The 16,097-nt window shown below is 46.2% G+C and overlaps 2 protein-coding genes across 5 annotated transcripts in view; one reads left to right on the top strand and one right to left on the bottom strand.

Moving 5' to 3' along the window:
* Nucleotides 1–16,097, bottom strand: part of PRICKLE1 (prickle planar cell polarity protein 1) — a 62,305-nt gene that overhangs the window by 6,532 nt on the left and 39,676 nt on the right. Inside the window, exons 1-3 of one of the 4 annotated variants that reach the window (XM_062017155.1) lie at nt 9,639–9,713; nt 2,621–2,800; nt 407–520 (exon numbers count right to left, since the gene is read on the bottom strand). In XM_062017155.1, the coding sequence (XP_061873139.1) occupies nt 407–520; nt 2,621–2,752 (246 nt within the window). In that variant the 5' untranslated portion in view covers nt 2,753–2,800; nt 9,639–9,713. Of the gene's footprint in view, nt 1–406; nt 521–2,620; nt 2,801–7,784; nt 7,961–9,457; nt 9,542–9,638; nt 9,714–16,097 lie in introns of those variants that run through there. The other 3 variants (XM_062017165.1, XM_062017144.1, XM_062017147.1) reach the window with 3 other exon arrangements.
* On the top strand, nt 3,403–9,015 carry LOC133628803 (mucin-1-like). Its single transcript, XM_062018303.1, has 4 exons — nt 3,403–3,520; nt 6,901–7,069; nt 7,412–8,343; nt 8,549–9,015. Exons 1-4 carry the CDS (start codon nt 3,403–3,405, stop codon nt 9,013–9,015), a joined length of 1,686 nt encoding a protein of 561 aa, XP_061874287.1.

The raw sequence follows: 16,097 nt of genomic DNA, 5'->3' as shown, positions 1-16,097 counted from the left end.
GAGCTTGTTTGTTATTTCCACTTCTACTCCAAATTGCACTGCATATCTGCCATACAAACCTTTTACTACCACAAAGCATCCTTTTTGTGCGCCACAGTGCAATTCCAGGAATTTGTAGGTTCCTGGTAATTGGTGGGTGGCTGCAAACACTATAAAACCAACTTGTGTTAAGTTTATGGCAGTGACACCAGCCTCTCTGACAAGCAAAGGCAGTGTCCTTCCAGACAGCTCTTATCTGCACACAAGCAGACCGGACAGCTAAACAATGGCCTCAGTGTACACACCGTGCTGCCTCACGGGTCAGATGCCATCGCAGGCCACGGTTCAGGCTTGTCATAAATGTACAGGTAGGTAATTCTCCAGGGAGGCCGAAGCCCTGATGGCACATCCCACGTTCTCTCCTTACCTCATTATCATGGGGTGGCAGCTGATACAGAAGTTGCTTAATTCGGTGCTTCTCTCCAGGGCTGTTCACGTAAGGGACCTTCTCCTCTGGCAAGCAGGCAAAGTACAGCTGGACCTGCCCCGGGGAAGACATGAGCTCAGAGCCAGGGACACGGCCACGCATCGCCCACGCGCTGTCAGTGCCCCAGACAGACGCTGCTGTGTCCCAGCTCCCAGTTGTGGAAGGTTACAACACGGCGTTAAGACCCGTGACGGGGTTTGTGCTGGGAATATGAGAGCCAGATCAACCAGCTCAGCAAACCTGAATTGTCTCCGATAAAACTAGCACCCAGCTGCTGAATTGCTTTCCTGGAATGCAATTTGCAGTGACAGTTTGGGGGCAGGGGGGAGCTCATAAATTATGTACATTTAATGTTCTCATTATTCCCACCCCCTTCAGGGCTGGTCAACAACCTCGTGGAAATTCCAAGGTTCCCTCTGCAATTTACCACACAAGCCATGAAGCTTTCCAGAAAACAGCCACTATATAAACAAATTTAATTTGCTCTCTGCATTTTACACATTGTTGAGACAAAAGCTGTTTTGTAGTCTCCTGTTGATCAGGTTAACCCAAAGCATCAGCTTTCATTGCTTCCATGTGGGCTTTGGTAAGAAGGTGGAAACATCCTTCCCTGGGGAGGAGGTTGGATCCAGCCACGTTTCAATCAGATGCAAATTAACTATGAAATTTTCATGGGCTGCATGTTTTTGATAAAGAAATCAATATTAGCTGTACACACCTATCAATTTTCTCTTTTTTTTTTCTTTTTCAGAAGAAAATGATGACAGGAAAGCTGTAATGAACACTATGACAAAGCCCAATGGCAAAAAATATTTTTGTGGAACAGCTACAGATTTATTGTTTTTCCTGTGCAGTTTCCAGCTTGTCACGAGGCCTGGGGCTGTAAATAAGAGACGACTATTGGCAAAAATATTACTTGCCATCCAGATTTAAATAATGCTCAGGTCAAGAGCGTATTACTGTGTAAGACAGATGATAAAGAAGCAGTAATTGGTCACTTGGCTCCGGAAGCAATCGAAACTCTATGGGAAAGGTTGTACAAAACATGACTTGGTCCTTGTTAAACCAAAATATAAACATCAGAAGCCTACTGTAAGCCCACTTACTTCTGACTGCATTTCAAGAAGCTGCAGGAAAAGATGACAACATGCAGTAAGAAGTGAAGCTTTAAAGGTCCTTTACGTCTCTTTCTCAAGTTTATTTCACTGTTCTCAAAAATAAGTCGTTCTTGGAAAAAAAACCCAGAATCGGTAATGCATTTGAGCTAGCTGGGTTATGAGCATATTTTAGGGCATTTCATTGTTCTGGCAGAACATTTTTCTTGCTGTTTGCCTTAAGGTCTGATTCATTGGGGGTTTTTATATATGCTTAAGTGATGAAAAGAGTTTCCCTAAAAATAGCCCCTTATTTGCCATTCACTGCTGACTGGTTATTTTATTCTCACTGGAGAAACTCTCTGCGTGGCAAAAAGGAGACATCTTCTGCACCTTTATAAGTAGGGCCAGCAGTGGCTCACCAGCTGAAGGAGGGTTGGTCTGCCTCCATCAGCAGACACCACAAAGCCACTGCCCATGTAACACTGAAGTCTGAGTTCTCGGCGACACAGCTGCAGTACCATCAAGTAAATTAACACCATGAGAGGTTCACTTTCATCTCCCATAGTCACCTGTTCATCAATCATTTCATTTCTATTTCCATTATTGCAATTTTACAACAAAAGATTAAAAAGAAGGGAGTGGGGAAGGATCAGCCCAACCCACCCACGAGTGTCAGCTCCAGGGGCCGTCCCAGAGAGACGTTCTACCAGTTAAATGCCTAATTATTTAATGCACTCGTACAACTCTTTAATTTAACCTAATAACTTATTTCAAAGAGAAAGCAAATTTCTAAGCTGCTTTTAAACTTGACAATATATACCTCTGCAGCACTGACTGAAAAAAAATATCTACGTTCCAGAAAAAAGTTCCTAGTCAAGAACTCCTCAGCGCTGAGAGTTTTAAGGTCCCTAAACAGCCTCGTTGGAAAAGGAAACCAGAAGTCAAGAGTTTTAGAAAAATGGAGTTTTACACATTGGAAGAACTTAGACTCATAGAGGCAGCCCATCACTCTCTTAAGACAGTCCTTATTTTTAAAATGCAGAAGCAAAGTTGGTACCTGCTCTGGTCTGAGGCCCGGGGGGACCCAGGCATACTCTTCCAAGGCACAGCCAGAGTCATCGTCAGATGTTGAGCTTCGCTGACATCCGAAAACAAGATTATTGGCTTTGGGCTCCATCTCCAATGGCATAAGTGTGAAGAGTTAAATATTTCAGCTGCAGCTCATCAAGCAAGTGATCTGGAGGAAGAGATTAACAGGGCTTTAATAAATTTGAACATGCAATGGCCAATTATCAGCATAAATGATCTTACAACAGTTAAATATACTTTGTGTTGCCCAGAACAATAAACAATTGCAACTTGTGACAAGCAATTCAAAACCGTTTAAAAGACTTATAAAAATCAAAGTAGTCAAAAAGAAAACTAGACACTCTACTACGTTTGGCACCCTCAATGTATTTCCACATTAACACTGGTCATGTTTTACACTTCTGCCTGTTTCACATCACAGGTTATATGTAGGTATACCCAGGAAAGACTTATTGAGCTGATATTAACAAAAGGAATGACACACCAATCTGGTAACACCAGAGACATGACAACTGCTTGTCAAAAATGAAAGGGTTGGTTGGGAAAATATGGTTGGGCAAGTATCCTCCTGCTTTTCACAAGGGAGGCAGAGAGCAGCAAGGGTTTGCTGAATGCCTCTGAGAAATTTGGGTTAGTCATTTCGGAGCGGAAGGGCTTTGGTCCAGTTAAATATCTGAAACCCAATTAGACCAGGCTGGGCTCTGTAAAATACATCATGGTGTTTCTGTTAATTTAAAACCCTACAAGGAGATGCTTCTGTTCATCCACGAAGCTTGCAAAGCTTACTATCACTGGGATCATTTTGAGTCACAACTGGCAAAAAAAGCTCTTGCCACCATCCCTGGCATTCTGCAGCAAAGAGCTCAAGGTAAATCTCTTCTGTTAACTCGAGTAGAGGTTCTTTGGAAATCAGGAATTTCACTGAAATACAGAGAAGCAAAAGCAGAGAGGATGTATCCTACCCTGACAGACATCCTGACCGCTGAGGTTAGAAATAAGCTTGCTTTTGCAGTACATCATCCCTCGTGAGCTGTGCCTTACCCATTTTAGGCAATTCTTTCACCTGTTCATCTAAAAATGGATGCATGTTTGTCAGTGCTAGCTCTCAGCTGTAGAAACTTTGATGTCCTTGACATACAACCTCGCTGGTGGGTCTAAAAGGGAAAGCAAACTAAGAAATTCTGGTGGGTCCCACGTTACCATTACACTTGCATCACCACCATATTAAAGAAAATGAGTTGCTCCTAGATCACAGGTGGAAGAAGGGGTTTAAGACCGCAGCCAAAGATTTAAGAGAGGCACTAGTTAGTGCCAGGCTCTGTTGATTCAGCACGCAAACACAAACCTGCTCCATAAAAAGTGGCCACATACATCCAGAGCTACAAACTCAGAGAAATTATGATGTTCAGTATTACACAGTCTCTTTACTCTTGTTTTCAGTACATCTATACCTTCCCACAACCAATCAAAAAGAGACAGGATTACTTAACTCTTCCACTGGGCTAATGCTCAAATAAAATGGAACTGATTGTTAGTTTCACTCCAGAATCTTCTGCTTTGAAAACAAATGCACTATTTTTGGTGCACCGCTAAGATGCCAACACTCTTTATTACACTGCATGGCCGCACTGTAATGAAAGATTTATTTAATAGCTGATGGGGAAGCAAACCTGCCAACTTCCCCTTTGAGAACAGGCTATTTCTACAAAGCTTGTGAGCTGTCAGGCAAATTTCTGAAATTTTACTCTGAAGGCTGGCAGAACAGCTTCCAAGCTCAGCATCACCATCTTACCAGTCTCTGTCATGGAAGGAAAGCAAAACTCAAAGACAGACATCCTGGTACCTACTAGACCCCTTGAATTAGTTTCCTTCAGAAATAAATGATAAGACAAGTAATACAAAACTGATTCCCCTCTCCACATACTAGTGGAAATGAAGTCAAGCATCAGGCACGTTTTTGTTATTGCTTGTATGAAACTGGGGTGCAGGAAGGAAGGACAGAGGAATACTGCAATGCACTTAAGAAACCTCTCTAGCAAAAAAAGGCAACGGTGCTCACTGTTGCAGGCAGATGGGGATGCTCAGCTTGGCAACTTGTGTCCCACATCATCTATGCCTAAGTCACTCCTAAGAATAAAATCACTGAGGAGCACTGAGAAGCCCAAGTCCCTCCTAGATGATCTTAGCAGCAGATTAACTGTTTTACAGTCTTCTTTCAGGAAGAAGTGGATACCTGCTTCACGGTAACGTGCTGCTGGCTGATGCCTGAGCTGGGATTTCCAGTTCATATGTCTCTGCAACACGAGAGCTTGTGTTGGTCAAACTGTCACTGCCAAATTCAACCCAACAACCCAGGAATAGAGTCACTAGGTGAAACATCTCTGCCAACATTTTTTTAGGCAGCTCGACCTCAGCCACAGCACAGGAAGCTGATCCAAAGCATAATTTAGGCAGAGACAGGGTCAGCTCCGTGGGTCCGAGGCACTCTGTACCCCTGGCTCCCAACCAGACACCCAACACTCACAAGCACATCAGGCAATTAATTGCTTCCTACTGATTGTTCAAAAAGGTCTCTCCCTAAGATCAAAGATCAACTTCTCAGACTTGCTTTCTTCTTTTGAAAGACAAGGAAACAAATCAAAATCTGAATGCATAGGACTTGTTAACTTTTCTGAGGACTCAAAAGTCCTCAGAACACTAAGGCTACCTGCTGTTTCTAACATGGCAGAAAGCAGCTGGCTAATGTTGGGATTTCAAGCACAGCAAAGGTGCATAAATACGGGGTGACTGGCAGCGCACCATGTACTGAAGTGATACAGACCCATCACAAAAACTGTGGTGTCTGAGAGCAACGTTTCTCAACCAGCTCAGCTTAACAGCAGGCTATCTGCAGGACTGTTTTAGCAATTGCTTGTTTAGGAGTTCTCCTTCCTCTCCTGCCCATGTGTAATTTGGTTTGCGTTTTAAAACTACAGGGTTCTTCCTCCCCGCCCCCCAACTGCACTCATCCTTCAAAGTGATCTGTTTAAAATGATTACATCCTAAGGAGGATTCAAGTGAATATAAACAACAGCTGAAAAAATAAATGCTTTCAGAGGGATGAGTAGAAAGGTGGTCTTTCTACTCCTGCCATGACATCCACAAAACACTGCAAGGATGTTTTGTTTTGCTCCCTTCAAGTCTCTGGAATCGGCTCTGTTCAGACACCTCTCAAGAAAAGCTTCACAGCCTACAAGGGGGTATTTCACTGGCAGTTTGACAACTATGAATAACATAATTGAATTAAACACCTACATTTGACTTTAAAAGAAAAGCAATTAATATGTGTTTTGCATTGATGTATTTAAATGACTGTATTGTGACAAAGTTCTCAGGAGTGAACACACTCCTAATTACAAACCTACGGTGCACAAAATATTAGGATATCAAACTCCAAGCAGTGCTACTGCTGAACCCCATACGAAGGTTATCCTGGTGCTAGAATTTCCAGCTCACTGATTATGTTCACCCCTGACCAGATAGAAGAGGTCATGATTTGTGAGCACAGCCAGACAAACATCTCCTGGCCCATCCCCTGCTGTTTTACTCTGTCCTGCAGGGCAAATTGTTTAACAACTTTTTTGTTAGAAGGCTTGTTAACAAGGCTATAGGGGATACAAGATGCATATCACATGCACCCTTTCACAATGAAGGCTCAACGAGTTAAGATTAGCATGGCCAGCCCATTCACCTGCTTATTTAGTCCCCGGTGCAGGATAACTACATTAGAAGAGAAAGGGTGTAATATAGCAGCAATAAACCACTATAAACTCACTATTAATAATCTAAAGACTGTTTCCAAGGTGTATTACGTGAACGATCAAAAGATCTCATCCCCTTGATACAATCCAAGTTGCTTATCGACAGATAGCTCTATAGCTCTGCACTTGGGAAATGTGGATCCAGAACTGATGAGCAGTTTGGATCAGCACCAGCACACAGCGACTTCTTCAGCTGTCAGGGTGACTTCTTCAGCGTGACGAGCTACCCAGAGCAGCGGGGGAAGGAATGAAGCCTGTACTCTCATTCATTCAACACTTTTAGATGGACCTTAGAATAAAGAACTTTTTTCACCCCTTTCATTAGCCAGAGTACAAGGACTGACAGAAGAGTTTAAACTGCTTTCCTTCTCTAGCATCCTATCACAGAAATCACTTTTCCAACTGGGAAGGTGGACGAACCTTCTCCGGGTATTTGTTTTTTGACGAGCCACACTGCAAAGCCAGGCTACCTACATCAACAAAAGGAGGAAGTACCGTGACCAAGCGTCGCCCCACGCCAGCCCATCCGATTTGGCTGCATTACCGCCGGCGCTGCGCCGCGCCGATGGAAACACAAGCGCAGTCAGGCAAAAACCAACCCTCCAGCCGAGGAAGCGGTATTCTCACGGATGCTTCGCCCTTCTCTCCTTAAGAGGCTGTACAGATTTAGAAAGAAAGAAACCTTGCCTTTTACAGTCTCCCATTGATTTTTTAAATTCTATTTTAAACAGCAGCCAGACTTTACTCCAATGTACACATATACTCAGGTTTCACCCCGTCACCTGTTGGCTCCCGAACAACACCCTTCTTTGTTAGGGCTCACAGCCCTCATTTGATACAAGTTTCCAGAGAAAACACTTCAAGAAAGTGTTCAATAAGTCACAGGACTGGAGTTGTAATAATAATAATAACAATTTTTTAAAAAAGAGCCTCGCGTAGATCCCGGCTTTCTCTGACAGACGGGCTGAGCCCGACGCGCTCAGCTCAGAGAAGGGGGACGATGCCCTCCTCAGCAGGCAGAGCTCTCTGGGGAACAGCACGGTTTTCCCCCATCTTGCCCAAGTTTCCAGGCCGTCCCCGTGGGTCAGAGGCGCCTCCAGCCCGCCGCGACGGCTCCGGCCACCCCCGGCCTCTCCGGCCCGGGAGCCGCGAGGGACAGCGGAGCGAAACCATCGCTCCGCGCCTCTGCGCGACGCCGGGCTGGGGGAGGAGAGGGAGAGGAGCGCGGAGAGGCGATGCCCGCCGCAGGTCCAGCCCCGCGCCCTCCCGGGGGTTCAAACCGAGCCACTTGCCCCGCTGCCCTCCCGCCCCAGGCTGCAGAGACCAACAGACCCGCCGAGGCGTCCGCAGCTCCGCGGCTCCGGGACGGGCGCGCAGCTCCGCTCCGCTCCCCTGGCAGGGCCGGAGGGGCGGCCGGCGCCAGGCACAGCCCCGACGAGGAACTGGGCGGCAGCGGGGGGGGTTAGTGGTGGGGGCTCCTCCTGCGCCGTGCCTACCGCTTCCCCTCCTCGTCCAGCCTGCGGGGAGCGCGGCAGGACACCTACCTGCGCCAATCCCGCCCTCCCCTCTCTCCTCCCCTCCCCCGGGGCCGCAAGCTGGGGCGGGAGCGGCCTCCGGAGCGCTCCTCCCCTAACGCAGTCCGCGGCGGCACCGGCAGCGCCTACGGTTCCCTGCGGGCTCCTCCGGCCGCGGCAGTCCCCGCTGACAGCAGAGGCGCGGCCCCGGAGCCTCTCACCGCTCTCCCACGGGCGGCGGGAGGCTTTCCTCCCTCCAGCTATCTCCTCTTCCCAAAGTACAGCCCCCAAGGCCCGGGAGGGATGGAGGCGCGAAGCCGCTTCTGCCACCAGCCCCACCGCCTGCCCGCGCGGGGGACCGAGCGTTTGCAGCAGCAGTGAGTGTCTGTGCTGAGAACGCGGCGGACACGGGATTTACCCACAGCTCTTTTGTTCGTGTTTACTCCCGAAACAGACTCCCCAGCACGCTGCGGGCTGACCCGGCCCGGCCGCCCCCGCCCAGCCCGGCACGCAGGAACCACGGACTCACAGCAGAACGGGAAAACTTTTTTTTTCTAGACTGCTATGTATAAAGAAAAATAGTAGAAATAAATGAGTCCGAAGCCGAGGACCACTGCAAGCAGAAGTACGTCGCCGCTGCCGTTGGCACAGCCCAAGTGAGAAAGAAGCGTTCGCGGCCCGGCTTACGCAACGCAAAAGTAACACCTGGGCTATTGGCGCATTTTCTAAATGCCCCTGGACAAAACAGTTTTAACCGTCCTCCCAGCGTGGGCATAAAAAGCCCCGGGAGGCGGACTGTATGGCTTCAAAGGCTGACGGGCAGCTGCTCCTCCAGCACCGTGACTGTCACCGTGAACATCGCGCTCACGTTTCCTCTTTACTCTGCCCGCCCGCTCTTTGCATCCCTTGGGAAGTCATTATCAAAGGGAATTCATTCGCGCCGAATCCCGGGGTCAAAGCGCCAACAGCCCCCCCTCCTCGCTGCGAGGGGCGGCGGGCGGCAGCGACCCAATCCCCCCTTTCCCCCAGCACCTTATCCTCCGCGGTGAGGTACAGCGACGGGCCACTTTGCAGACACTTATCGCTTCCCCCAGGAACCGAATAAGCATGAATTTAAATTCACTCTCCTAAATTTGAATGGCTTTGGCCCGCAGGGTGCCGGGGGCAGCCGGCCCTGGCCGGTAAAGGCGCGGCGGCTGCCGCGGGCAGAAGCACTCGGTGAAGCATCCCTGTTCCCGTCCTTGTCCCGGTCCCCGTCCTCCCCCCGCCGGCCACACGCGAGTTTCGGAGGGGGCTGGCAAGAGCCCTCACGGCCCCTTCCGCGCGCTGATTAACCACGGCCAGAGGCAGCCGGACACAGCGGCTGGCTGATAGCTCAGGCGAGATACGGGGCTGTCTCGTCTCAGTCACAAAGCTTAGCCTGGGTTAACGACGTTAGAAACAGCCGAGCCCCACCACAAACCGACTGCGCCGCGAGATGTGCCCAGACACCTTCCAGTTGTAACCGCCGGTGAAGGGACGAGGTCTCCCACGGATCCAGCCCCGTGAAATCAAAGCTGCAGTCTGTGGCTCCCGCAGCGGAAAAAAACTGCTGAAACTCCAGCAAATCAACCAGTTCCAAGCCTTCCACACCCCATTTCACTTCCATAAGCAGTTTCACTGGTTGTACTACCTCCATTCGTAAACTAAGTTGTTTTCAGGTCAAAGTCGGCGTATCACTTGGATGATTCTGTCAGAGCTTTTGTCGGTGCTGGCTTTACAAGACCCACGCTGTTTCTGTTCCGTTTGTTGGACTGAGCAGACCCCATCTGGTGGCCAGCTGAACATCTGCCAACTCCATTCATCATTAATCAAAAATGGAAATGTCAGGAATAATGTTTACTCTGCCCCACTACACGATTGAATTAAATACCAACAATTTGCATATATTATCTGCTCCTTTTCCAGGGGTGCCTGACCTTTTCTTAGCAGTCCTCCTCAGCGAGGGCTCACCACGTATGCACAGCACATTGCAAAAATCTCATTTGGAGACTTCTGCAGCACAACCAATTTCATGGTTGCACGTAAGTTTGCAAAGATTCCCGACCTACAGCCTACCAAAGCCAAAGAAGAGATATCCATTTACTTTACTGGGCAGTCAAACTGTCCCTTGCAAACACTTTCCCTGACACGGAAGCGTTTGAGGGTGTACACAGATAGTTGGCTGCACTGCTCTTTATTTTCCTGGATTTTTCTGGCTTGAGCACAGGAATTACAATATTTTTCTGGGCAATGAACTTAAAGATTATCAGGCCAAAAACATCCATTGTGATCTTCTAGCCTGAACTCACGTGGTCCTAACATTTTCCTAAAATTACTGTGTGCATGAACAAAAACATTCGATTTTGATTTATAAGCACCAGCAATGAAAAACTCACTGCAACTCCTGTTAAATCTACTACAGCTCTTGTAAAATTGTTTCAAGTGGCCTATTATTTTAAATTTTCTTTTTTTAAAAAAACCCAAAATTATGTTGGCTTGCTGTGTTTCAGTGCTCCCAAGCTGGATGGAACCATATCCTTGAAGGCTAGGCCAAAGAACCAGCTATCATAACTCCCTCTAGGCATTTGCAAATTGTGAAAGTCATTCCTTAACTATCTCTTGATTCGGGCTGCTTCCACAAGAACAAATATGTTGCTATGGGTTTTCTTTAATTACTTTTACGCAACAAATACAACAGCATACATACCAGTTACCTGAAGCATAAACTATGCTACAGAAGTTGCCATTGAAAAAACAAAAACCAACCAAAGCTGAAAAGAGACAGGCACAAACGGACTTGCCCTTTAAGGCGTGTTACAAATTCCTGACTGCGGCTGGGTAGAGCTGATCCTTCAAACAACAGGATGCTTCAAGGGACTTGTAATGGATATGGAACCTTTTGCCCTAAGATATGAGCACAAATTTAGTCTAGGTAACAACTTTCTTGTACTACTGACCAGGCCAGGGGTGTTCTCTGGCCTCTACGAAATTCTGCTGAGCGTATCAGTGTGGTTTCCCAGTTCACAATTATCCACATCAGGGAACATCCCGGGAGATAACACTGGTAATTGCCACCTTTGTTGGCAGTCACAGAAAAGAGGCCGAGGAGCAGAAAACAAATTAACCTTTTCTGCTTCAGAGGCTGCTTCTCTGAGTAGGACAGTGGCATAACACTCATCTCTCAAGCCCGATTACTCCTGTGGATAAACAGACATGTTCAGCTTCTACATCATCACCCTTTAATGATCAACACCTCCACTGCAAGAGCTTTAATTAAGCATCATCTCACCTGTTCATTTAAAATAAAAAGTCAAGAGTCAGCTATGAAAGGTGAAAGTAAGCAGTAAGGTGAATGGAAGCTAGAATAAAAAAATAAATAAAACTGTGAGTAACAAATCTTTCGGAGAAGTCAATGAGAAAACTATTCAAAACACACTGGATTTCACTTACTGAAACAAACCCAGAAAGCTTTTGTATGTTCTGACAGCACAGGAGTCCACAAAGCAGGAATTAAAACTGCTCTCCAAGCATTTATGCACAGATCAAAGCTCCCTAACTCTGGCCAGGCAAGTACGCCATTCAGGAATTTTAGGGACAGAGACTCAACCATGTATGGTCCTGCCTGCAGGCTACAGGGAAGGGAGCTCTAAGATGCATTTACTGCACCAAGGTACTTTCCACTTCCAGTGGTACCAAGTCCCTGGGGGAGTGAAGAGGCCAGAGTAAGGGATGCAGATTCACCAGGGTCCAAGCTGATCTACTAGAAAACCCAGCCCAGTGGAAAAAAAAATTGCACATTTCATTCTCTGGATCTGTCAGTATTAGCATAAGGAAAAACCGGGACCAACTCCTATAAGGCAGGACTGTTGTGGAGTTGCAGGAAGTTGTTTGCCTTGCAAATAAAGGAGCAAGGTCTTGCTCAAGTGATGCATAAACAACCTGATCTGCAAGAGCACTTAAGATATTGCTCAAATACAAGTAAAATTTAACTAGTTTCTCCTTGGTACGTTCAGAAACCCCTGTGGGCATCCACCTGTATGTCTAGATATAGGTCTTGTCAAACCTCACCTCCTCTGACAAGTTAAAAACATCAGTGTGAAAGTACACCCTCACAGTTTTACCACTATACATGATCCTAGGAGGCACCTGACACACTGGATGCCCTTGAAGCAAAGCTGAAGGGTTGAAGGATGCCTATGGGCCCCCAGAGCAAGAACACTTCTCTTTTTATGCCCCTGCATGCAGAGGTGAAACCTTGTTCTCTCTCTCTTAGCACCACTTGCCTCATGCCTACAAGAAACGAGGGAGTTTGGCACCAACAGCGGATCACCATGTGCTGCTGGGAGCAGCAGCAGACCAGTGCTGCTGCTGATACTGGGGTCTCTCAACTGTGTTGTTGACTGCTGTCTTCCCATATTTTCTCCCTGAGGCTGCAAAGAAGGGGCATGGAGACAGCACGTCATGAGTTCTGATAGCTCCAAAGTCTGAATCTTTGCCAATTTTTAAATAAGGAAAACCAATTTTTAAGTAAGAGAAAATCAGCTCTACAGGAGACATGCAGGTAAAAGACAAGATGATATGCAACAGAGAGGGGAAGATATGAGGATTAAAAGGAAGCAGGCATGTGAAATGCAACAAGTTAAAAAAAGACCCAAACAAAACGAGGATAAGACAACTTTAGCCCAGCACAGGTTTGTGTTTGAGTCAGGGTGCTTGGCTTTCACTCTCTTTGCTGAGTTGCCTGTGGTCGCAGTCTGCCCTCTGCTTACCTTAGAGCCGAAGAATCGGGGACGATGCCCGAAACCACCTTAGGAAGTGGAACATCAAATGGAAATCCTAACATCAGATATCAATTCAGGAGACTATCAAGTAGCACCTAACCAATAAAATACTAATTCAAAATGCTCATTTTTCTTTTCACCTGCCAAACAATGGCACAGGGAACTGCTGAGGTACCCAGCAACCAAGCATTGAAGAAGGAAACAGCGTCTAAACGGTTTACTATGGAGAGCTACACCAGCTACCGCTGGCCTGAGGACTGGCCAGCATCAGCTGCTCTGTCAGGCATGCATGTTGTTTATTTTATTTCCTTTTCTTAATGCTGTTAGAGGACGAGCACAGCTTTCAAAACCATGATCCTCCTTTGCTTCAGCAGCAAAGAATTCAAGTTTCATTAAAATGCCCTTCATCACTGGATCGGGCTAAGACTTGCTCCTGAACCAACAGGTCTGTTGCCATATCTGGAAACTCTTAACCCCAGAGGCTTTTCTGAAGACAGTAATCTTGATTTTATTGTAATTGCCTCTGTGTGGCCCACAGTCACAGGGGGCCGAGGCAGCCGCCTGAGTCTGGGCACGAGTGGAGCTCTCTGGCCCACACCGATGCCTGTGGGCCGTCACTGCCATTTCCCAGGCCGCGCAAGGCCCAACATGCGCCCACAGCCCTTTGCTGGTAGCAGAGGCTGACTCAGGGTGGAATGGCTGCCTGGGCTTTTAATAACACGCCAGATCAGAGAGCCATTATGCAATGTTGCAGAGCTGGTGCTATATGTGTTGTTTGCTTATTGAGGGACTTTTCAGGTGAGTATTGTGCCAAAGCCTGTGCAGATGATGAATGATGTCACGCTTATCTGTGTCAAGCTTCGTTCTTGGGCCTTGCCTCCAAAAGAACTCCTCACAATTTATCTAAATTGGTTTGGAAATTGATTTAGATTAAAATAAGGAAATTGTGCAACTACGTGGCTTTTTTGTTTTGGTCAACATGCATAGACACACACATGAAGGTAGACTTGCCCAAGGAGCAGGGCATCCATGAAAAGAAACTAACATTGAAGCAAACATTCAAACTATTACTTAAAACCAAATTTCAAACCTTTTCTGAGTACAGTTCTGTTGCATGAGTTGCTAGTGATGCTTTTCAACAGCATAAACTTGGGGAAAAAAACCCCAGTGAAGTGAAGGCAAAGTTTGACACAGAGGATAACTACTGCTGCTGCAGCATTACATCCAGGGAAAACAAAACTCAGCTTTAAGAGCCAAAGATGAGATTTGCAAAGGCTTGTGGTAATGTCTTCTTGCTTAAAATCCACAGGGAGAGGGAAATCTATCAGTTACTGAAGCAGGTATCCAGCAGAGTGCTACACTGCCATTTCCCAAAAAACATACCTAAAGCGCACTACAAATACAAGTGAGAGAACAATGCTTAGATTAACTATGAGTTTGTTTTACCCAATTAATCTCACAGGCCATCCTCAGGGAAGACAGTGATGCAAGGAGGATGTAAAAAGTCAGGTAGATAATGAGATGCATTGCACCTTTATTAACTTTCTTTTGTACAGCTGTTGCAAGAGAGAGACTACCAGATCAATGATCTGCCAAGACTCAAGGCCACAAAACTCTACCAAAAGGCACCATAAAAGTAAATATAAGTGTTTCAGTCTTTTGCAGAGAAAGTTCAATAGTTAAATAACTACTCCAGGCAGGTAAGCCTGGGAATAGCCCTCTTGCTTCTTGCTCAGGAAACAGAAGACCTTGTGTAAAAGCTGGGCAGCCTTCTACTTCCACAGAGGTTCACCGCTCTTCTATCCAACTACCTCATGCTCCCTGCTACTGTAGCTTTCTTGATTTTTATAAGGTGTCTCTTTTTTTCATGCTTAAGAAGGCTTGTCATGGGCTAGGCAGCATCCAAATGACACCCTGACACTAACGCATCGTTTTACAGTGAGTTTCCATGCTTTGTCACTGCCTTAAAACAGAAATTACACTTAAAATCTCCTCCTCGCCCTTCTTATTCTCTCCTATCTTGAGGGGCAAAAAAAAAAAAAGAAAAAAAAAGAGATGAATAAGAGAAAGTCCTCCATCTAACTGAAATTCCTTCTGTGAGAACCAAGAAGGTTTCCCCCTCACTCCCATGTCGCTCTTGAATGCATTACAAATCTCCCTCAGCTGGCATCTTCTTAAAGAATTCCCACTGCCTTGTTTCCCAATGGAAGTGCTGTAATGTAACCCATTACCCTAAAATGGGCACCACACCAACCCCATTTACATGCCTGGGCAAATAAAAATGAGTGTTAAGGGGGTTTTGTGCCTCGTACAAACTTCAGCTTACTAATGAAATTAATCTGTGTATGACTGAGTAAGATGGGGGGTAAATGTGCAAGGTTTAAGCTTGCTGTCTCTTGTCCTAGGAGGGTTGTGATTCAGCACATTTTCTGGGAAACCCAAACAGGCTTTTTGCTTGGAGTGAGGAGTGTCAATTTGGGAGGTCACATCCTTTATTTTTTTTTTTAGACTATGATTAGTTTTTCTCTGCTGGTTTAGCTCCCAGAACTGGTTTATTGCAGGATGAGCCGAGTGCAATTGTCACTATTAAGGAGGAGATGGGAGGAAAGTCCCCCTCCTGGTCAGTAGCTAGCTATTATAAGTACACTGATACATCAAAACCACATCAAAAGGTAGCCAGGGAAGATGGCTTCACCAGCACTTATCTCAGTTGCCTGCCAAGTGCTCTTGGGATTATGGACACACAGGTATGAACCAAGGAGAAAGATTAGGCAAGAAGTGCTAGATCAGTAAAATCCCCAGACTTGGCAGAATCACAATCCAAAGGCATTTGAAAGAAGCAAATTTCTCCTCCAAGTAGTCCTGTCACCACAGAGCTAGATATTTAGGATCAGGAGGTTGGAGACATAAAAGTGCTCCTTTCCTTCTCTTCAACTCTACTGCACTTGAAGCTGGAGGCCAAGTGGGCAGGCTGTATGTATTTCAGACACGAGTTATACCTGGTTTTCAGTAGGATAACAGCAAAGTTCTCAAATATCCCAAAAGAAACCCAGTTAATGATGTTTCTTAGCTGGCAGTCATTACCCTTTCCACATCATTTGGCAAGATATTGAATTGTAACTACAACAGGGAAGATTAAGTCCCCTAAATATCAAGCTTCACCTCATTACCAACGTGACATTACCACAGACAAGTCTGCAACCTCCAATACGTACTTATTTCTTTAACTGTATTTATAGAAATATTTGCAGGCTCTTAAGAATATATAAGCATATTTTCATAGAAGAAGATGTTAGATTATCCATAGCAATGAAGACCCTTATATATGA

The sequence above is a fragment of the Colius striatus genome, chromosome 1, assembly GCF_028858725.1.
Source record: "Colius striatus isolate bColStr4 chromosome 1, bColStr4.1.hap1, whole genome shotgun sequence".
Lineage (NCBI taxonomy): Eukaryota > Metazoa > Chordata > Aves > Coliiformes > Coliidae > Colius > Colius striatus.
This window is presented reverse-complemented; position numbering and strand designations above follow the sequence as displayed.